Source organism: Falco biarmicus, chromosome 7 (assembly GCF_023638135.1).
Source record: "Falco biarmicus isolate bFalBia1 chromosome 7, bFalBia1.pri, whole genome shotgun sequence".
In the NCBI taxonomy this organism is placed as follows: domain Eukaryota; kingdom Metazoa; phylum Chordata; class Aves; order Falconiformes; family Falconidae; genus Falco; species Falco biarmicus.
In genome coordinates, this window is record NC_079294.1 from 31,537,732 (window position 1) to 31,561,139 (window position 23,408).

Below are 23,408 nucleotides of genomic sequence, written 5' to 3' on the forward strand. Positions count from 1 at the left end.
TCATCTACTGTTCAGAGAAATGGTGCCAGAGGGCCAGACCCACAAGTCAAACCTTTTTGTCTCCTCTGTGTGTTTCAGTAATACACAGGCAGGAAGAAGAAAAAAAGCTTTGTAACTAGAGCAAAGAGAATATTGACTCTGTTAAGTAAAATATTTTCTGGATTACAAGTTGTAGGACATTAAGCAGAGCAAAGAGAACATCATTTCCCAAGAAAGCAAAATTGTCAAAATTGCAGAATTTGTCTGAGTCGGTTTTCCATCTGACATAAGGACATTCCATAACATTCTGGTATCTTTTTTTAATGTTGCTTCTCTTTGAAGAAGAAAAGAATATAGCTTTGATCAGTTACCCACCAGAAGCAACACCTTTTAAAATGATAGAAGTGTTGTTTTATCATTTTCATTGGCATTCAAACTACTGCAAAGAATTCTCTGGGAAAAGAGTTCTCTGTACCACTATGCCCTGTGTATTTCTGACCTTCAATGTAAACTTGAGGGGAAAAAAAATAATTAACAGAACAGGATTCTCAGCACTAGAGGACAGAATCGCTCACAGTAACCTTGATGTTACAGAAATAAGCGTTCCAGGATCTGGGAAGACTAGACAGAACTGGCCCAAATTCATTTAGTGGCTTCTGTTATGGAGAGATGCACGTAAAGGACTCTGCAAACACCTGTTCCGCTTTGTGAATAGCACTCATGCACTTGGACTGACATCAGGACAACATCTGGTGGGAAACCAGTTCTTACTAACCTTACCAATACAACATAAAACCTATACAAAGGTGCAAGCTTATTTCAGACTAAGAAAACTATTTTTGCTGGGCTATCAGTAGCAGGGCAGCAGTATGCCAGGGAGCTCTTTTCAAACTATGCCAACTGCACAGCAAACAGACTGAATCTGCTGCACCAAGATCATCCTCCTGCTTGAAATGCCGGAGGACTATGAAAGAACCACTTACCTGGAACCTGTGAACCAACTCCAGTGACTGGCTGTCATTCTGGTCTGCTTCAAGGATGACATCTGTCAGTTTATGTATGATCACATCCAAAGGGCCCTGATCTTCAATGGGTTTGGTGAGGTCAAGCTGAAGAAACCAGAGAGAAACCTTTTATTAATACATGGAAGATCTGAGGCTCTTGTCCTTGCCACCACCCAAGGTGTTGCTGCCACACAAAAGGCATTTACTTTACATGCTGCCTTTATTTTGCTATGTTACCCAAATCCTTGAGAATTTACATTTCACTAAATGTCAGAATAAATTACTCAGACATTTATTCCTCAGCAGTGTACATCTAATTCCATAAAAAAGCAGCGAAATCAATGGCAAGCATCCTTCATCCAAACACTTCCCTGGGCTTCACCGTGAGACAACATCTCCCTCTTCAGCTCTCTTTCTTGGTACTTAAGACATACATGCAGAAGGAATAGGCCAACAAAGATTATCACAACTAATAAAAGGAATGTCAGCTGTGCCCTTCGCCCTCTGGGATTGCACAAAACAGCACCCAGGACAGTAATACAGGTAACACAAAAGCAAGTGACTCAGGATCTTCGCGAATTCATCTGTTGCAGAGACAGCTATTAAGCTGATAAGGAGGAACACGGCTCCCAGAACACTCCCACTAGCAGACTTTGGCAGTTAGCTGGATAGGGGACTAAGGTTTGGGGTGGGGTGTGCAGAAACTCTGCTCCAGACAGCATGGGAAGGCACAAAAGTGGTGGTGATGTGTCACAGGGCTTGGTCCTTGGTACCAAGAAAGGGTTCAAGGAACAGAGGAACCACCTGTACTGGAAAAGGATTAAGTTAGGGATCTCTTGAGGAAATCTTAATGCAAAAAAGGTACTGGACCTGATGGGCTGTATGCAAGGGTACTAAAAGAAGTGGCCAATATCATTGTGAGGGCTTAGATTTATCAGGACATAACTCAAAACTGTAGAGATTCTAACTAAAGCAGGATAAAAAAAATCCACGGTGAGGACAGTCTGGTTGCAGCAGAGTCCCACAGAGGCTGCAGAATTTCTATCCTTCAAGGTTTTCAAGACATGACTGGACAAAGCCCTAAGCAACTTAGTCTGAATTTAATGCTGGATCTGTTTTGATCAAGATGATGTATTACGGACCCCTAAGGTCCCTACCAAACCACGACCCCATGAAGCTACTTACCAGATTTGAAAATCTGTACAGTCTAAGTACCAGAACTGGTTCATGTCCTAGCCAACACACCAGGCTTCCTACAGCACGAAAGCTGCCACATTATCAAGCACTGCTCTTCAACAAATTGTGAGACCTTCCGCATCAGTGGCAACTGAACCTTGCAAACTTCAAAACATGAACATCTTTGAAATGTAAAACAGATGTGTGCTCACTAAACTGAAGTTAGCACCTGATTTTACAGTTACATGCATGCTCTTTTCAATTGCTGCTATCCTTTTTATTCAACTCTGACAGAGAAGGGGGTAGGGGGCACAGGAGGGAGAGGAAGGCTGGGCACAAGAGGCTGCTGATGCTCTGTTTCAACAGAAGCTTGGTCTTCACCGTCTCACGAGCTTGAGTTTTGTCCTAATAAAATTTCCCACCTTACAGAAATGGCCCTGCTTTGAATTAAGGAGTGCCTGTGAAGGTAACAATAAGGAAGGATGGCTGGAGTTCAAGCACCAATAAAACTACAACAGCAGAGATACAGCAGCCTTCTAATAACTTGCAATTGCTAATCTAATTGATCCACATAGCCGAACTGCTTTTCTTTTGTAAGCACTCTTTTATCTGGGCTAGGCTTACTTGAGCAGAATAACTTAAGTTACCCATGGCGCAAAAGCAAACAAAGACTGAAAATTCTCTGCAACAGAAACACCTTTGCTTACCCATTACTATATGCTCCTACTAACAGTTACAGGTTGAGGCTCTAGTACTGTATTTGAAGTAATTACATAGATTTTAATTCAACTGGAAAACATTGTGCAGCTGTCTTCCAAGAAGACCAACAGAGGCACTGTTCACAGGGCAGCAGACTCTATATGCAAAGATTATGCAATGGTAAAGACAAGACAGACTTGATGTGGATGTTCAGTGATGAGTAAGCTGCATCTGGATGAGGCAATCCACAGGTCTGGCTGTCCTGGCACTTGCATTTTTACTGTCACAAGTAGTGCAGCACAAAGGCTAAGGGCAAGCACAAGCATCTGCAAAATTAAGGCAAAAGGAAGTGAACTGCAGATTGGCTAAGGACATGGAAGGAGATGATCTACTTTTGCAACCAAGTTCCAGAAAAATCATTTACTATCCTTAAAAGAAATCTCAGATGACCACACTGCTTTTCCTGTGGTTTCTTCATCTGCCTATCACATCTGGAAGGAAACAGCAAAACAAAGTGTCTGTTTAACTAGGTCACAAAGTTCCCAGTTGCCAAGAGACAAAAATGTGAATTAATCCATTTTCAGGACTTCCAGCTCGAAAAATAGTGAGAACCAAATAAGTATTTGAGATTGGTTACCCCTCTACATTCTCCCTGCACTTGCAGCTCAATCTGCACAGAAACATTCAGAAATCAAGAAAACAGTCCTCCCTTTCAGCCTTGACCCAAGAATAGAAATAAGCCTTCAAGGCATATCCAGGCATTTTCAGCAGTGTTTTCCAGAAGCATAAGACATTTAGGCAAGATAACATCTTCACAACACTTGTGCCAGCTAAAAGCGACCGGCATATTTTGAAAATGAGGGGCCCCCATCACAGTGCTCTGCTTCCCCTTCACCAGGAAAGCTATGCTAGAAATGACAGCACGTAAGGCAGCTCCTCCAGTAGGAAGTTCAATGATCACTTCAAGTGGCTCAATGAGGACAGCAGGTACATTTCAACTACACAAACCTTCAAAATTTGATCCAGTATTTTGCGGATTGGAGGATCAAGCCATTTACAAGAATAAGTTCTCTGTGTTCTGGGGCATGCTGCGGAAAGCAAATATTCCTGGGCTGTGTGGAATTTGGAAGCAATCCACCTTCCTTTTGTATACTAAGAAGAAAAAAACGTAGAAGAAAAGAAAATTTTGAGGACAAAAAACCCCCACCTTTTCAAACCGTGTATCAGACCCAAGCAGAAATCAGTAAAAGCAGAGTACAAAATTTCTGATGGCCCTATACTGAGACAAACACTGATTCATTGTTTGTCATCAACTGGAATTTGAGCCCTCCTACTTCCCTTCTCTTTCAGCATCTCTCTCTCCAAACGATCTTTGAATTTTACATGATCACCCAAAGGTTTGTTTTTGCACAGAACTAACACCATAGCAACAGAAGCAAGAGGAAAGATTTATCGATACCAGCCTGAAAAAACAGAGAGATATGGCTATTGTCTTTTCTTCTGTGAGGCAGGCTATAGCCTACCCTGCTTGCCCATTTTCATATTAAAAAAAAAAAAAAGCTACCAAAAAAACAGAACAATCAGGTGTTGCTTTCATGTCATTATCACTTACCACCAAAACCCAGCAAAGCTCAAGTGAATGACATGGAAGACAGTGTTAAAGCTGTACACAAAGAACACCAGGTACAAGACACATACACGGCTTGGACAGCTGTACTCTTTGCTGGCTGTAATAACTGGCTGGACAGCTGAGCCCAAGGAATGGTAGTAAATGGAGTTATATCCAGCTGGCAATCAGTCACAAGCGGTGTTCCCCAGGGCCCAGTATGGGGGACAGTGCTGGTTAGTATCTTTATTGACAATCTGAGTGAGTGGATCAAGTGCACCCTCAGTCAGTTTGCAGATGACACCAAGTTGCCAGGGAGGGGGAGTGTTGGTCTGCTGGAGGGCAGGACGGCTCTGCAGAGGGATCTGGACAGGCTGGACCCATGGGGCGAGGCCAGTTGTATGAGGTTCCACAGGGCTCCATGCCGGGTCCTGCACTTGGGTCACACCAGCCCCACACAGCGCTACAGGCTGGGGGCAGAGCGGCTGGAGAGCTGCTGGTGGGAAAGGGCCGGGGGGTGCTGGAAGACAGCCAGATGAACATGAGCCAGCAGTGTGCCCAGGTGGCCAAGGCAGCCAACAGCATCCTGGCTTCTATCAGACACAGTGTGGCCAGCAGGACCAGGGCAGTGATCGTCCCCCTGTACCCAGCACTGGTGAGGCTGCACCTCAAATCCTGTGTCCAGGTTTGGCCCCTCACTGCAGGACAGACCCTGAGGTGCTGGAGCGTGTCCAGGGAAGGGCAGTGAGGCTGGTGAAGGGTCTGGAGCACAAGTCCCATGAGGAGCAGCTGAGGGAACTGGGGCTGTTTAGCCTGGAGAAAAAGGAAACTCAGGGGAGACCTTATCGCTCTCTACAGCTCCCTGCAAGGAGGTTGCAGCGAGGTGGGTGTTGGTGTCTTCTCCCACATAACAAGTGACAGGTCAAGAGGAAACGGCCCCAAGTTGCAGCAAGAGAAGTTTAGATTGGATATTAGGAAAAAATTCTTCACCAAAAGGGTTGTCAAGCATTGGAAGAAGTTGCCCACGCTTGAGTCACCACATGTGGTTTAGCGGCAGATTTGGCAGTGCTAGGTTAATGGTTGGACTCTACAATCTTAAAGGTCTTTTCCAACCTAAACGATTCTGTGATTTGATATGCCTTTCCAGGTCTTACAAATCCATATATGGCAGAAAACAACTGCTAGATAAATGGTTTTATCATAGCTGGCTGTAGCTAGCCTGCTCACCTTCTAACAGAAATACTATCTGGGAATTAAAAAAAAATGCTCTGCGCTTAGATACATCATAGTTCCCCCCTACAGACTTCCCAGAGCATCCACTGGAGAGCAAGTTACAGGCATACAGAGCTCCATCTCTGCCCTCCTCTCCCCTTCCCAATTCCTCTGTCCTCCAGAAACACACAGCCTGCACTGTCTATTACCCAAATCATTACAAAGGAGAGCAAAAAAAGTTTATTTCCATTAAGCATAATTTGTTTAAAGTTCTGGGGTTGTTTTTGTACAGAACACTGGCAATCCATCTATATTGCAGGGACAGAGCATGAGCCTGGCAGAGTGCCACAGCTCTCCACTGGTCCCAACTGCAATCCCACACGCACACATTTCTGGAAGCAGTGTTTAAAAATAAAACTACGTCCAAGTGAAAAAAAACCCTGGATTCGTTCACTCAGAAAAAAACCCGAACAACTGCTAATGCTGCGTTTAGCAAAAAGAAATATAATTTATCTAAATTATTAAAAAGAGTTTTGTATTTTTGTTTTATTCAGTGTTTCCAGTCCATGCTATAATCAACTGTATTTCAGAATCTGGCTGAGCAGGATTTGTGTTGTGTTTTTTGTTTGTTTTTTTTTTTAAAAAAAAGCTCTTCTTCAGACATAGTTTTCGGATTATCATACACATGAAATGAAGTCTTAATACCAACCTGTTCTGTTCTCTGAACTAAAGACAGATCTGCCCACAGCAATATCCCTAAGGAATTTATAACACAGATTCCCATTTCTTTTTATCCTCACTTTTCTCTTGAAAATATTTTCATTAAAAAAAAAAATAATCTATTGTTTAAGCATTTTCCTCACAGTCTCCAATAGACTAACAAACTCCACTCGCCAGGATGCTGCACTAAGTTCTTGCTACATTTCAGTTTTTACTTGATGCACTGCTTTGGAGCAACAGAAGAATAGGGGTGCATGTCCCTCCACAGCAGCCGGTCTTGCTGCAGGTGGAAAAAGCTCAAAATTTCACCTGAAGGAGGTAAACGAAGATAAGGACAAAATCATCTGAGATGACAGGTTTGTTCTGAGCCGTCTCACTACGCAGTAACCACCAAATCATCAGACATTATCTCAAGTGTTAGAAAGCTTAATAAAATACCAGAAAAGAAAAAGAATCCGTCCAGTCTTCTGGTAGGGACCTGTCAATGGTCTGCTACACATTTCAGAAATCACAGTCCAAAAGTCCCTTTGCAGTAATTTAACTATTCTCCTCCCTGTGAACTGGACATACAGCACCAGCCTGACCGACCTCTCCGCTCCCTGACTCCTGAGGCTGTATGTGGAATTTTCTACACAAATCTACTGTATCCTGTTATCCAGATACCCAGTCATGGCTGCACTGACCCCAAAACACGTGGGGTTTACTTCAACCTTAACTCACCTTCTTAAACTGCACTGCACATAGACCTTTAGGTTTTTAGTCATCGTTTTCCTCTCCTGGAGCTATTTTCTGTCCTTTACCTTCCTCACAACATTTATATCAAAAGGCTTGTAAAACAAAGCTTTTCAGATTCTCCCCTTCTTTCCCCAACCCCAGTGTTTCCCTTCACTGTGCATCAATGCTGAGCAAGTCATCATGAAAAAAAGCCATGAGCTCTGGGTTGGAAAGCCAAGTCTTCAAGAAACTAAACCTTGACAGCTGATGAATCGGTGGACACTGTTCTCTCCCCAAAAAAAACTCAGAGATGAAAGCCTTTAAATGTATCTTAAGTGCTCTGGAGAGGGAAGGAACGCAGCAAAAATCCATGTTGTCCAGTTCACGGATTCACTTTATTGTAAAAAGTAAACAAAAATACACAGGATAGTCTAATTACAGGAGAGAAAGTGCTTTTATTTGAAAGAAAATGGGGAAGTGTCCTGGAAGAAATCAGGTAAACAGTTGCACATGTCCATCCATACATGTGAGACCTACTTGTGTGGAAGCAACGGAACAGAACGGCGCAGAAGCCTGCCTGCTCTTTGGACAAACCAGGGGCAATCCACAGGACCAAACAAGACCAGCATGTCCTCCTTTCCCAAATTAAATCCTGCAGGAGCAGTCCAGTCCTGTCCCTCCACCAGGACTACACTCCCACAAACCCCACGGTCAGGTCTATGCAAGCGCAAAACCAACACAAATGCCTGCCTGCCAGCCAAAGCCCATGGAAGGTGACAGGATGTATCCATACACATTTTCTCATGAGGAAAGACATTATGTTACCTGGTATTTTCACCGATACACAGGCTCTCCATAGCTCCCAAAACATTCACATATTCAAACTAAACATTTACATATTTAAGAGAGTTCCTCCTCATCTCTCTGACCAAGGAAGAAAGTGATCCAGGCTGTCGCCATGCACAGCTAGTGCAAGTATTCAGCGCTTGCTGCTGCTAATGTGACCAAGGGATGCTGAGGGAGAACACAAGCCCCCCAGGTAACAGAAACACCACCTCTGCCCCACTGCAAAGGGCAAACATGGACTTGACCATCAAAAGCTGTAATGAAAGAGCAACAAGTTCACCAAGAGGCCTTATTTTCTCTCTCCACGCTCCCCCTCCCTAGCACCGAATTAACTTGCACGTCCTGTAGCAGTGGCAGCAATCTGGGAACGGAAATCCGCTGTGGTGAGGAAAACCCCCCCTCCTCTCAGCTCTTCTGGTCTCCCCGCACACTGACAAGAGGAGAGGGCATCGCAGCATCGGTGACAGCCACCACATCGGAGAGGAACTCCTTCCCGAGCAGGAAGGAAACATAGCTTGAAAATACCTTACCTTTTTGCTAAGTCTTCTCTGAACTAAGGAAATTAAAAGACCAACCACAGAGCTCACCTTTCTACCACTGCACGATGCTAACTCTGCGGGTTATCTTTTGTTGTTCTGCCCAGCCTAGTTTAAGAGAACCACCAAAGGAGAAGGAAAGCAAGTCCCACACTAGAACACATCGTTCAGAATCTCACATGCTAGTGACATCCCAAGCAGTGAGACATGCCTAAAGGTGAGGAGCAGGACAACATAAGCTATGAAGCCCTGCTGGGTTCCCATTTTCTCAGATACCTTTATTTTAACACCAGAAGAGAACATTCTGGGCTTAACAGATGGTTTCTTTGCATTTTCTTGCACTGGTGCCAGAGCAGATTACTTTGCATTCTGCTTGGCACAAGCTGCCAGAAAGTACGTGTGAGCGCACTGCACATTTTCAGGAGTCGCATGCTGCTGCTCCCCTGGAAGCTAGGTATGATCTCCGAAATGTCTGGGAAGTTCTCACTTCTAGCTGTATTCTAGATAAAATGAGATAAAAGGAACTGCATAGATGTTTTTTTTTACCCTACATGTACTAACACACATGGACACCATTTATGGATCACTTCCCCAGCTACCACCTAAACTGACTAGTCTTTGCACATGCAAACCTTGTCCTGCAGCCACACAATCCCCCAGGACCCCGGCAAGCATCCCCTCCCCACAGCCTCCCCTGCACCCTCCGACAGAAGCGAACAGTGAGCCCGCACTGCTGTTGCCTGTGCGGCAACAGTGACAGACCGTGAATCGCCGGGGTAAGCTCCTGCACCTCAGCTACTCAAACCTCGCCTGCTGCCCCTGCTCCTCACTCCTCTGCCATGGCATATAAACCTCCACTGAGCATTACCCTCCTGTTAGCACCAAGTTTTGTCCTTTCACTTCTTTAAAAGCAAAACAAGAAATCCCATCTTTGGGCTACAGCTAAAGCTCTTCACAGAAATTATTTTCTTTTCAGTAGAGTTTTTTTACCCAAGACCGGAACTTCTGTTACTGTATTGTTTTTGACTTACAGCCCAATGCAAAAAAAAATTTCTAGAAATTAAATAACTCAGCTTGGTTTATCTCCTTATCTCCTGTACAATAATTTAGCAGTTGCAGACAGTTCTTTTCAGAACTTGTGAAGATGTAGGCACAGCTGTTTCTGAGCATGGTATCAAAATGAGAGCACATGTCTCATTAGGGCTGGACTACAGCAAGCAGATTTTGGTAGGCAAGTGGTTAAGCAGCTCAGTCTTGTTCAGGGATGGTCTGAAAGGCAATTGCTGATTTTCAGCATTGCAGGAGGAATAATCAATGTTCCTCAAATCCAAAAAGCTTCTAGCCAAGGGTGTCGCCCGAGGTTACCAAGGCTCCTGTGGATTAGGATGGGCAGAACAAATCCAGAGATTAGCAGAAGAGGAAAATTGAACAGTGAATGTGTGACATGGGAGGATTAACGCTCCAAAGAAGCAAATCAAGTTACAGAAAAACAAGAACCCAGGAGAAAAAGCAGTTGGCATAACCTGCTGCTGAGACTGCCTTGCTTTACCTCGTGCAACTGTCAGAAAGACAGTGTTCAAGTATACCAGATTAAAAGGGTAATCTGAGTAGTGGAAAGTATGGGACAATTACTAAGTGGCTCACAAGATTTCTGGCTCACTTCTTGAACTTAAAAGCTTTGGAACAGACAAATGAGATCCAGAAATCTAAAAAAGACTTCACAAGGAAGACTTTTTTTTAATGTTTCTTTGAGTAAACTGGATCAGATGTAGCCCAGTTATTAAACTGACAACTCAATCAATCCTGTAGGAGAGCAGGCATTAAAGGAGGACTGGAATGGAGAAGCCATCCATGGAGAACACTCCAGCTAATCCAGAACACAGTAATACTGCAGCACTACAGCCAGTACAGCCTGGGTAAGCAAAGGGAAGAGGGCAAGAGGGCTCCATTTCTCCAAAACTTTCAGTGCTTAATTATAACATCATATGAACATTCAAAATATCAAGAACTGACAGTACTACAATTACTTTTTTTTTTTCTTTATTAACTACTGGATACAGAGAAAATGAAGATGAATGAAACGTGTTCTTCTGAAAGTCTCTCTTAAAGCCACATAAACGTGCACTGCATAACCTCCCTCCCTTTGGCTGTGGGATTAGGTAAGTAGAAAAGCTGATCCATAAGCAACATCCCCCAGAAAGCTTGGCTACCACCCTTTATCCTAAGGGCCAAGGAAGCTCAGCTCTGGACTTACACCACACAGCTCAGGCTCAGCTTTAAGGATAATTCTTCAGCAGCACCTGTCAAACATCAAGAGCAGTCAGTGCTCTTGTATGCGGGGCTGCACTTCCCAAGAGATCGCTAATGTCTCTGCTGTAATTTTCCCTTCAACAAAGATCCCAGCTGGTGAGCAGAGGCACAGCCAGGCTGCCGGCAACCTCTTCACTTCTGTTAGCTACCAGTCCCAGGAGAGCTGAATTTCTAGGTGTATTTCCCTTTCTCAAGAGACTCTGGATGATGCAGAGCACCCCAAGTACGTTTAATCCAGTCTACTTATCACTTCGCTGAATTTATGTGGTCTTTATTGTATACTAAGGAGTTTAAATACACGTGGAGAGAGCAATAGCTGTCAGGGTAGAAAGTTTTTATGCTCTTTATTCGCCCCCTAACTACACTAATTAGGATCCCTTCTGAAAAGCAGAACAAAATTGAAACATTTTTCTCTCAACAAAAGATCCTCCTTCGGCTGAACACATTTTTACAGCACTTCAGCTGAACACATTCTTACAGTGTTGCTCACAGACACTGGGTAGCTAAGTAATGTTTTTGCAACTCCAAAGGATAGAGGAGGAGAAGGGAAAAGTACGCTGGAATACGACAGGGAAGAAACACAAAACCTTTAGAAGACTTAGTCTAAGAGGGGAATAAAAATGAGTAAAAATGAGTAAGGTTGCTTTTTTAAAAAAGAGAAGGCCACGCTTAGGCTGATCTGTATTGTATCCCTACACAACATGAGCAGAAATCAGAAGAGACAACGTGAAAAGACAGAAGACATCGTGGCATTCCCTTCCATCCTGTTCCAACAAGTATGTATGGGAGAATGTAGTTGGCTTTCAATTACAAAGTACTACTTCAGCTTGAAACCACTGCTCCCAGTCAGACAAAATGATGAAGCTGTTTGTTCCAAGGATGAATTTAAAGGCATTTGTAACTGGTGGAGAACACAACCACCATGGACCACCCTCTCAGGTGCTGCACTGCTAGAAGGCATTGGAGAAAGAGGCAGAAAGTGAAGGCAGCAGAAGGTGGCTGCGACACAGGCAAAGCTCTAACAGGAGTACAGCAGGTCTGACTCACTGCTTCAGCAAACATTCTGGCATAGCAAAGGCAACCACAATGGCCAACAGTTCATTTCTCAGCAACTGGAAGATGTCTCTGCTTTTTACTTTCTACCATGTCTGCCAAAGTCCTTGCAAGTGTTCCATGGCTCAACCACACATCAGACATCTTTTTCCACCCAAGTGAACTACCTTCCAACACAGCACCTGCCCAACACGTACAGGACATTTTAGGCAAAGTTCCCTTTAAGCAAGAGAGAGTAGTAGTTTTGCTTTTGCTGTGCTGAGGAGGTCTGACAATCCCACAGTATTATTTGGACATAGTCAGATATTAATGAGAATTAAAATGAAAGGAACTGTATCATTAGGGGAGATTAGCTTCTTAAACTCACGAGAACAAACACTAGGACTGAGGTTACAGCCCAGCTATTCCAAAGCAGGAAAACTAACATAAAATTTAGCAATACAAAGAATACTACATCAAGCTGCGTTAGTTTAAATTACAGGATAAAATGGTGTACAGCTTAAGCATTTTTTTTTAATGATCTCAGGATGACAAATTGATAAATTAAAAGAAGTAATTAGTAAAGACTGCCGAGCTGTGAAAAGCTCAAGGATTTGATCACAAAGAACGCTAGGCATTTCTTGCAGGCATGCCAAATAGTGAAACTCATTTCGGGAATACATAAAAACCAAGAAAAATTTGGATCTCAGTGCAGCAAGTGAAGGTTTAGTATTTAAGATAATGTAGGAATGGTCGCAAACTTTTACAGAGATATTTGGCCTCGGTTTTCAGCAAGAATGAAGATGCTGACCATGAGAACAAGGCAAGCTGGTAAACAGTGAGGGGTACAGATATATCAATGAGTACCAGCAGTCAAAGCAGAACTCAGAGTGATATTCGCTTCATCTCATTTTAAAGAGTTAATAACTACACTGTAATTTCAGGCTTCTCCTTGCGGTCCGAGAGAAATGAACAAATACCTTGAAGTTTTAAAATCATCCAGCCTGCTTTACATTCATATTATAGGATATGTGGAATTGCACCTGAAACATGCCTGATCGGAGGGAGTCTAGTGGAGTGGCACACGTCAGATGACCGAATAGTTTAATGTGCTGTGATAAGAGGAAGCTGTCTCTTTCCCATAACCGGATACTTCAACAAACAAACAACAAAACCAAAACAAACAAAACCATTAAAAACCCCACACCCTCTAGAAAACAAAATCCAATTAACCAAAACATGGTATAGAAAATAACAGGATGGCCACACAAGGGTTCTGAATGAATGTATATGTTATGGAGTGCTTCCCAAGGATCAAAAAAAAAAAAAAAAAGCAACTATATTAGGGAAAGAGTAGGAGGGGGGGAAATGACAGCTACTGACTGTTCATCTGACCTACTACAATGCAAGCATTTCAGCATATTTGAAGATATTGAAAAATAACCAGATCTCCAGAGGTAAACAACAAGAACAACAAAAAGTAAAACATGATATGAATCTACAAAAGATGTATCAAACCCATCTAACTGGCTGTATGGCCACCGATTCTCTAGACAAAGAAAATGCAGCAAAGCTATTTTCTCAGCCTTCAGTAAAGCATGCAGTCAGGTAAACTGGAAAGACAAGGACCAGAACAAGAACAGGAAGGGGAATTAAAGGGTAAATAAAAGAGAATATGTCAAAGTCTTACATGCTGAAAGCAAACCAGAGACTGTGCACTAGTACATTCCTCAGGCACTAGTCTTCTGACTGTTTTATTTAGTATCTTCATTAGTGGTCTTAGCAGTGTAAGTAGATTACCGACAGACCTTAACAATTACACAGAAGTGTAAGTGACCACCAGCAGCCAGACAAAAGTATCATGCAGAAGGGAGAAACAGAAATAGGACATGACTAAACACAAAATGAAAAGCTACATGTAGCTGGACTCATGGTGCAAAAAAGTCTGCCCTATGCTCAGAGAAGGATGCTAGTATAGTAGCTGAAGTATGACTATGACAAAGATAAAACTCTGTTTCACCAGGATCAGGGTATTTTAGGTTTGTAAGAGTCAAGCCAGTATAGCAGGCACTACTGAGCACACACACACCCCATGAACAGCTGCACCCAGTTTAGGGCATCTGTATCTAGAAATATAAACTCAAAATCAAAATAAATGCTTAAGAATTCAGCCAAACTTTGTAAGTTACAGCTCAAGAGCCTAGAAAATCCCTGCCACACTTGGATCCCATGGTCACGGGTCCTTAAAAAACTATGAATAGGAGCACTTGGGCTAATGCAGATTGTTAAGAGTGTTAACCACTTTCTGGCAAGAAAAAGCTTACCATAATCATAAATACTGCGGCTGCACTCGAGTACTGCTACGCTTCATGCTATAAATGGGCATTCTGGGGTGTGCAGTACAAAGAGATAGCTGCTACCCAAGAACACGTATGGTCCGGGAGTTTGCTCAATATTCTTTCAGGAGCAAAGGAACTAGGAGATGCAGAATGGAGATCACACAGAAGAATCTCAGGTTTCAAATTATTCAAACTCACATTTCACTTCCATCATAAACAGAGTGCTAAGTGAGCAGCACACAAGCAAGACTTAAAAAAAGACCATCAGAAATATCACTCGGGAAGAAAGAAGCAGCAAAGAAGCACTTTGTCATCGAGCTGTAAATAAAGTCTGGCACATTCCCTAATTCTAGGCTCTTTCCTCACCCACCTTGACTGACGAGCCTTCCCCACCAGATGGAGAAGGAAGCTGTAGTTCCTTCCTTGGCAAGGCACCCAGGCCTCGCTGGACTTCTGCAAGGATCCTGCAGATACCCTGTCTCGCTAAGATGGCTGCACTGACTTAAAGGAATATCAGTGACACAAAATTAGGTCAGACAATCATTTTAACTGGTTAATAATAGTATCAGATGCTATCTCCCAAGCCTATCATCTGAATTCTGGGGCTTTAAGATGACATTACTCTCCCTCCACTGTCCATTTTCTTTTCCTTTTCGCTGTTTGAAAGACTTACAAGCAAACAGGAAAATGACTTTGCTGAATAGGGAAGGTGTGAGTGCTGTGGTAATTAAATGAGCTAGAATAAGAACAGCTAAAACTGTAGTTCTTATTCCTCACTCAACTTTGTTTACAGGAATCTCAAGCATTCCTGTCACAGCAACAGGTAAAACATCCTCAGAAAATAGAGTCCGTAAGTTGTTGGTATGCCTTCCACATACACCAAATCCCATCCTTAGTATTCATACTAATTTTAACAGGCAAAGCTGGGAAGAGCAGAAAATAGTTACAATATAAGATCACAGCTTCAGTGTGAAAAGCCTGTCTGTGTTGCTTATAACTGCATGACAGAGAAAACCAGATAAACTCCTAGAAAGTTTCACATAACCTCATTTTCTAAGTGTGTTTGTACACGCTCTCTCCCTGAGCTCTGATAGCAAGGCACTTGTCTTGACCACCACTCAGCGGTCTGTCAAGACACCACAACTTCCCACCTCCCTCTGCTGCTACTCATCCATCAGCACAGATGATGCTTCTATTGCTCTTGCTTTCTTTCCTTCTCTACTCTTTTACACAGGGTTAGCTCCAAACTCCTTCCCACTTTCACTTTGGCACTGCTTTCACCTGGGCAAGATGCACCCTCCCAACTGGCAGAAAGGGCTGAGCCCAGCTCCCATCTCCCCTGAGGCGTCCACTCCACCAGACATCCCCAGCAGCCTCTCTTTTGACACTTCGGTCTTCCTCCCTTCAGTTCTGCTTTTCATTGTAAACCATTGAACCTCAAAGCTCATAATCCTAGTTTCTGCTTTTCTACCTCTGGCTTTTTCCTCAGCCTCTGCTCTGGCTCCTGTCCCAGTTAGCTCTCTGAGCTCCCACCTTCTGTCAGTCTCCGTGAACACCACCGTCATCCAGCTGCCAGGCCTGCTATTTAGAAGACATCATCAATTCTCTCAAGCTCTCCTCCTCCTGTAATCCAGACCTTCCAGATTTCTTCTATCCCTCACCATGTCACCCTCCTTTTGGATCAGAGGGAAGCCCTCCCCTGTTCACCTTGAAAATTCTTCAGCTTATTCTCTCCCACCTCTCACCCACCCACAAAGCCAACGTCCACTGCCCGCTTCAACAATCCAACCACTGCCTTTGCATTTTCTTCCGTTCTGCTGCTTCTACTTCAGAGAAGCTTGCCATAAACATTTACAAAGCTCTGTCACTGCTAGACTTCACATCCCTTATTCCAGTTCCTGTTTTGCCAGAAGGACATAAAGTCACTTCTAAAACAGCCAAACCCCCAGAGTTCTCCTGCCTTTTCTCTGAAGGGTTATTTAACTCCATCTACCAGGTTGGCCACACACAGATACAGAGAAAGAAACAAGAGCACTGGTGTGACACTGCACCTAAATTAACGTGGCTGCACAGCTCCCACGCAGTCAGGGAAGACACACTGAACTCCCAAGGGTGGAATAACATTCAGAGGCGCCTCAGCTGAAGTTAGAGCACTGACCAATAAAAAAGTATTTTTTAAAAAAAGTATAACATAAAAATAAAAAATACATAATGCACTTATTTTTTACATATATATATTCATTCCTACCTCTCCAAAAGCCCTTGTTAGAGACAATACACATACACGTTTTCTTCCTTTCCTTCCCTTCTCAACTAGGCAACTTTCACTTAGGATATGGCACAGATGAAATCACCACATTGTCACTCTAAGTCATCCTCCGAAACTGAGAGCTCATGGTGAGCTTCTGTGCATTTCCCCATAGCCAGCTCTCACCACTTAGTATTTAAATGCCTGCATTTGGGGGAGGAAAGGGACCTTAAAACCATTCCAATGCAGTTAACTAACATCACCTCTAACCGGAGGTACTCTCCAACACCAGCCCTTTGAGCTATAACATTAGCACTTACTCTTTCCCTTGCCTGTCCCACACTCTGAAGCCAAGCACCTCACCACAAGCAGTCACCTTTGAGCCATTGGAGCAGAAAAAACTGAAGCCACATATCTTTGCTGGCACAATTGTTACACCCAGAAATTCTCACATACAACTGAAAAAAAAGGGCCTCTGATGATAAAACCTCTTCCATGTGCTTCCTGACCGACTGTTCGGTCTTCACTGTTAGTCTAAGCAAAGTATCTTGAAACCTTTCAGGTGCAAGCACACTTGAAACTTTCAGGACAAATCTCAATTTCCATATGAAAATCCCTCTCCTTATTGAAAGCAGAAGTTGTTGCCATAAATTCAAACTTCCCATTTTAATTTATAGCAACTACCACATAATCAGCTTCATAAAACTTCGGGGAAAACTTCTATTTAATAAGGATTTTAATGGACCGTGCTGGAAAAAAAGAAAAAAAAAAGGCAGAATTTGTCCCCTTTGTATCCCCTGACTTAATGCACCTGCTCAATCCCCTAGCACAGAAAAGCAGACTTAAAAAACTCAGATGACTGGCAAAAAGCATTCCTGCAGATGAAGTTTACCCTGTACATCGCAGCAGTGTAAAAAAAAAAAAGCTAACTGCTTCCCAGCAGGGCCTAGTAAGGCAATTTCCAAAGGCCGCTTCCTCTAAGCTGTGTTACAATGTGAGCACGGTTGTGTTTGGCCAGGGACTCCCACCAGAAGGCAGTGGATCCAGAGCTGCCCAATTCCTGATTCTCACCTTACTGGAGAGAACAAAGAAGTTTTCTGACCATGACCTCCCTCTCCGCTGCTTTGCATCTCTCTACAAGCCCCCTTTATTTCCCTCCACCCCTCCTTGGCAGCTGAGCATGGCTGCTGAACTTGCATCTCCCTCCTCTTCAGTCAGTTCTCGCAGCCGGGGCTCCCCACCAGCAGCCCGCAGGGCCATCCCTCACTGCTGTTTACAGACAGGAAAGAGCGAGGTGTGTGACCCAGCTGGCCCCTATTACAGATAATGTTATCACAGCTCCAATTGTTCCTGTCTATGTCTGCTGGTGGGAGGAAACAATCGACTTGTCTGAGCTGGAACAGGGGATGTTGGAGAACTATGAATCAGAAAGCTGCTTGTGTCAAGAAACTTTGGATGTATGTTACATTAATAAAGGACTTTTTTCCATAGCTGTGCTAATAAAGAGCAACTTTCCATTATTTCTCCCTATTTCTTCCTATTTGCATGGAGGCAAGAGGCAGGGTGTGGGAGAGGCAGTGTGAGAAAGGCAGAGGCCTACATGCAAAACCAAAGATAAACCTTCCTGGTGCCTGGTATGCAACTGCAGCCATATAGTGTCTGACGTGTACAAGAGCTACACTGCAGTGAGAATTAACTGCTAGCAAACAGGAAGCACTGCAGGATCTGCATGCATGTCCTGAAGTGCTGAACCCAAACCAAGTCCTCAGAAAAACACAAACACTGAAAAATAATGCAGGCATCCTCCATACCGGCTTCCTACTGCCCCACAGCAGGACCAGCTTGTGGGGCCTGGTTGCAGGCACCGGGACTGTCCTTCAGTGCCAACCTTAAAGGATTTTTTTACTCTACACAGCAGCACTTCAGAGGAAAAATACTAGGATTATAACTGGTCGAGTTGCAACATTTTACCTGAAACACAATAAGCTATGCCCTAAGGCATCATACTCACCTTGAGAAGACTTGGTGTCTGTTCCATTACTACCACCATTACCTTAATTAGTTTTAGCAGACTGGCTTCCTTTAAGCTACAGTGCCTGCTGTGCTCTCACATCTGGAAGTTCACCATCCAGGAGGTCATTTAAGCCCTTCCAAGTTACTTTTGCCACCATGCATTTTTATCATTAACCTATTTTACCTGGTATTTCAACACTGGATCAGGACATCAGAGAGTTGTTTATGAAGCTACAGCAGCTGTGAGCCTTACAAGAACAGAGGTGACACCCAGGCTCTTTTATTAGGTCTCAGCTCTTGGAATTTTTCAGGTCTCTGGATCATCAGCCAAAGTCAAGGATTCTGTACGTTGTTACAGTGGTGTGTTTAGTGTAACTTGTTTACTCCACTTTTGCAACTAGCCAGGAGCAGAGTCTGTTACTACTTCCCAAATGCATGGCAAAAGTATAAGCTAACTCACCCTGCTGTGGTTGATTAGAAATGCAAAAACACCTCTCAGCACTGGTTATTTGGTCTACACAATATCCTGTTTCACTTATTGGTAACTTTACCATTTTCTCCTATGAGAAACAAGCCACAGGACTAGATGACTCTGAAATGCAACTTTCTGCAGTGGATGTTCTCAAAGAGAAGGAGAGAACCCCATCCTGCAGTCCTCATGCTTTGACCAGCTCCCCAAGGATGCTGAAAGCTTTGGAGCTGCTTCCCTGTGACAAAGCTCCACATCGTTAAGTGCAGCTACTAAATGTTCCCTCTTTGGCAAGACAGTGGGAACCGATCTCTGAAAAAGCAGACTGCTTAGCACAGTAACTGGTTCTACTAGGTTTGGTGGGGATAGTGTTAATTTTCTTCACAGCAGCCTGCATGGCACTGTGTTTTTAAATGGTGACAAAACCAGCGTTGATAACACACCCATGTTACAGTTACTGCTGCAGAGCGCCTGCACAGTGCCCAGGCCTTCTCTGCCTCCGCAGCCGCCCCTGCACCCGTGTCTGGGGCGGGCAGGACACTGGCAGGGGACACAGCCAGGACAGCTGAGCCTACCTGAGCAAACAAACAACTGCCTGGGGTCTTAGCCACTGGTTGGGGTCAACCCACCACACTGGTCTATGGAGCATCTTCCAAATTTGAGCTCAAGCTGCTGGTAAACACAGATTTAAAATCATGTTATGGTGTTAAAACTAGAAGTGAAAAATGTTTTAAAACATCTGGCTGGCATAGACCAGGTATTTCTGTCTATGTCTATTACCTGTTGTTCAGGTAAAGGTCAAAGCTCTTTTTGAAAGCTCCCTTCCCATCTCTACACAGCCATAAGCAGACATCCTTAGGACAGAAAGACAGAAAACTTGTAACTACATTTAGCATATTTGTTGCAATGTGACATTTTCAGTTGTGCAATTTAAAAAAAGCAAAGTCATTTCACTATCAATGGATCCTGAGTTTTGACATTCTGGTTTCTTTCACTATTCCATTTTTTTTTTCTTCCAGTTATTTCAGCTGTTTAAAGCTTTTCACATCCTGCATGAAATATTTAAAATATGCTGACCAACTATGCCCTTTCCAACACTGGCACAGAAACAATTTCTCTAATTTATGGCTAAGAAGATGGCCAAGAGACATTCCCAATTTCCTAAGAAAATGAGCGGACTATCTGCTAATCACACCCTTAGCCAGGCCACGTCGTTACTTACAGCTACGACTGTCAAACGAGGTCTGGCTAAAGAGAAGACAGGAGCACACTCCGTGAGAGCTGCTTGTGCAACTGCCCACACGGTTCACATCACTACTCCAGCAGCACAGGCTCTTCAAGGAAGGGGGTTACACCAGTGTGTGTGTGATAACCAACCTTAAGCAGCAAGGGGAACAGTCCTGTAAAGTCAGCTGCTATTCAGAGTAGCGAAAGAGGGACCACAGCCGAAGCCTTGTTTGCATGGTCAAAGTAAGGGTTGCCAACACAGGGTAAAAGGGTGGACAGAAAAAACAGAAGTAGTTTTTGATGAGGGTGTGTTTGCTCTGAAACAAATATCAAACAGTATACATAAAAGTCTGGCTGAGCTGCTTTGTTACATACTCCTAAGTGAAATTTGGGTTCAACAATTTACTTCAAAATTAGTAATATTTCTCTTCTGAACCTGATAGTTGAACTAAAGACAAAAACATAATCATCTCAGAAATTTCTACAGAAGACTAGACATTCTCCTCACAATTATTATAAAACCTCAAACATAAGGAAGGAAAAATAGCCCAATGTGTATTATTCTTAGGTTACTAAGGAGCTCAGTGGGCTAGGCTGTCTCTCTTCAATAACTACAGGTCTCTAAAGACAATAAATAAATAAATAAATAAATCAGTGGGGGCTGGGGAGGGAGGGCTCAAAATAAACCAGTGTAATTCGAACACTGCTAGATCCTAAATAAAACACAACAATACTGACCAAGCCAGACACAGAAGACCTGGCATGACTCCAGAAAACAATAACTATTTGTCTTCTTTGCCAGAGGCAAGCAGCAGCTGAGGATGCCACTCGGGGGTGGGGGTAAAATAGCACCACACTACAGCTGGAGCATTACTCCCATGAGCAGTGCAATACAGAAGAATAAGAGATGACAAGTTAGATGAATGGCCTTTGAGAACCTTTTCAGAAAGGGACTGAGTGTTCTTTAGGAGAAGCAGGAAAATTAAGGATGCAAAAAACTGTCAACAGAGTTTTGTCAAATTCACTTGAGAGTGAAAATGAATAGACATGCAAAAGGCTTCATTTGAATCAGCCTGAAATCCTGCTCAGAAACACTGGCGGGCAGATCCCAAAACAAGGAAGATGCCCAAATGGTATTCTGTGAAAACAGATTATTTTCCTAAGAGTGAATGGGAACCCTCTGAAACACTCCCCAGAGTGTGCAGGATGATAATACACACTGCAGTGGGAAATTCAGAGTGGCAGAAAATGTCTCGAGCATTTCATAACATAGCAGGGGAAAGAAATGGAAATCCAGCAAGCGATTGGTATTTGATTGTTTCTTTATTAGTACTATCAACTTTGAAATTAGTGTTGTAATACCACCTGTAAACCTGCTCCGCAGCAGAATCAACTTTTAGGGGAAAGGTATAAGACTGGAATCAAACTATAAAATCCTTCACAACACTACATGCTTTGTAATGTAACAAACACGGTTGTGCTTCCTACCCGAGTTCACTCCCCACATGGCTGCTTCAAAACAAATATGCTAAGTGAAAGCAGAAGTGTAGGTGTCTTAGCAATACACCCTCGTGGTCATACAATCAAACATGCAAAAAGGACCAGATCAGCAATACAAGAAGCTTTTCTGCTGTGGGGTGTGGGAGCTAAACTGGGAGAGTGTTCTGAAATGCAAACCGAAGGGAAAGGAGAAAAAGGAGAACAAACTTCTTATTGTACAATTTCAAGCTTTATATAAAGTAAATTATAGCCCTTTCGAAAACATCATTAAGTCAATATACAATATCCTTGCTAATGACATGGAATGGAAACAATTTCTTTTTCTGCACCTTTCAAGGCTGCCAGGAAAAAGGGCACTACAACACTGGAAGGAACGTGGTGACCAGCAACAAAAAACAGGCAAAAGTGCTCGATTTCCATCAATAAAGCTAAACATAGCTAAGATACCCAAGGTAACATAAGGATTCGGGTTCCCAGGTCACAGCTAAACTTATTTAGGTATGTAAATTTCCTAGGCATTCTTAGGTTACAATTAAGCAAACAAGTTACTATAAGATAAAGTCTGTGGATTTACAGCTCATCAGCACTGAAGCCAGGTAGCTGCGTAGCAACCTTACTTTCAGCCAAGGTGAACGGGTAGTACGGTAAAAGACTATCAGCATCTGAAAGGAGCTTTGCCCTAGAAGACAGAGAATGCTTAAGATGAGCAGCATACAAAATGGGTTAACTAGGACTGATGGGACGAAAAGAAGGAAACATATGGGCTGATTAGCAGAAAGACTTCCTGGCAGACAAACGTGTTAGACCATGGAGCAATTTCCCACAGGAACTGGTGAAAGCTGAATCGGTTGGAGCTTTTTAAACCAAACAATAGACAAAACATAGGAAAGAATCCTGCACTTCAGGGAAACAGAGCATCGGTATTTCCGCATCTACGGAGCCCCCCTCCCCAATTCAACCAACCAGAAAAGCTTTACGCAGGTTTTTTTATAACTGGGTCCTTTCTTTGCTACAGCAGCTTTGCTCCCAGAAAGGGAAGCAGGCCTGTCCCCTTCCGTAAGGCAGCACCACTTGTGCGTCCACAGGCTGCCCAGCTTTGATCCCTGTGTTGCCTGCGGTCAGCTCTGGACCATGCAGGTCTGCAAGACATGAAAGTAAGACCAATAAAAATTACCTCCTGCATTTGAAAATGACTGACTGAATCCACTATCTAGTGACTGCAGACATTTGCCAAGTCCTTGACCAAGGCAGGCTTGCAGGGTTAGTGTTCTGGGATATTAATGTATTGCTTACTACAGACATGCGTCATTCAAGCCTTAACTAGAGCTTTCCAAATAAATCTGCTCTGAGGTTTAAAAAGCCCTTACACAGCTCAGCGGCATTCAGAATGCAGTAGACAGCAGTACATCTAAGTACGCTAATACTACAAAAAAACCTATCGTAGTTAAGAGTTCAGCCCATTAACTAGCCTGTAGCCATACAGGGCTGAGTAACCTCTGGTTTATTAGCTGTGACCCATAGCTATTTACAAAGAGACATACCAATATAAATGTATTTTGGTGAGTGCTGTAATGTGCTCTGTGGTTCCAGGCACTTCCTTGTATCAACTACCAACAACCACGATTTTTAAAAGCCCAGTTCATTTCACAAAAGGACAAAAGGCTCTCCCTTCACAAAGGAACTTAAAGAAGTGACTGTTTTTAATATTTGACAAGTTCATAGTGTCTACAGCATGTGTACTTTGACACCAAACAGGCTACCAGTGCAGTTAGGAAACG

At 43.3% G+C, this 23,408-nt stretch overlaps 1 protein-coding gene across 3 annotated transcripts in view; it reads right to left on the bottom strand.

The window, feature by feature from the left end:
• The window catches only part of ITPK1 (inositol-tetrakisphosphate 1-kinase), a 150,023-nt gene that overhangs the window by 73,060 nt on the left and 53,555 nt on the right, over positions 1–23,408 (bottom strand). For all 3 annotated transcript variants that reach the window (XM_056347492.1, XM_056347489.1, XM_056347491.1), the window contains exon 4: positions 963–1,088. In XM_056347492.1, the coding sequence (XP_056203467.1) occupies positions 963–1,088 (126 nt within the window). The remainder of the gene's footprint in view (positions 1–962; positions 1,089–23,408) is intronic.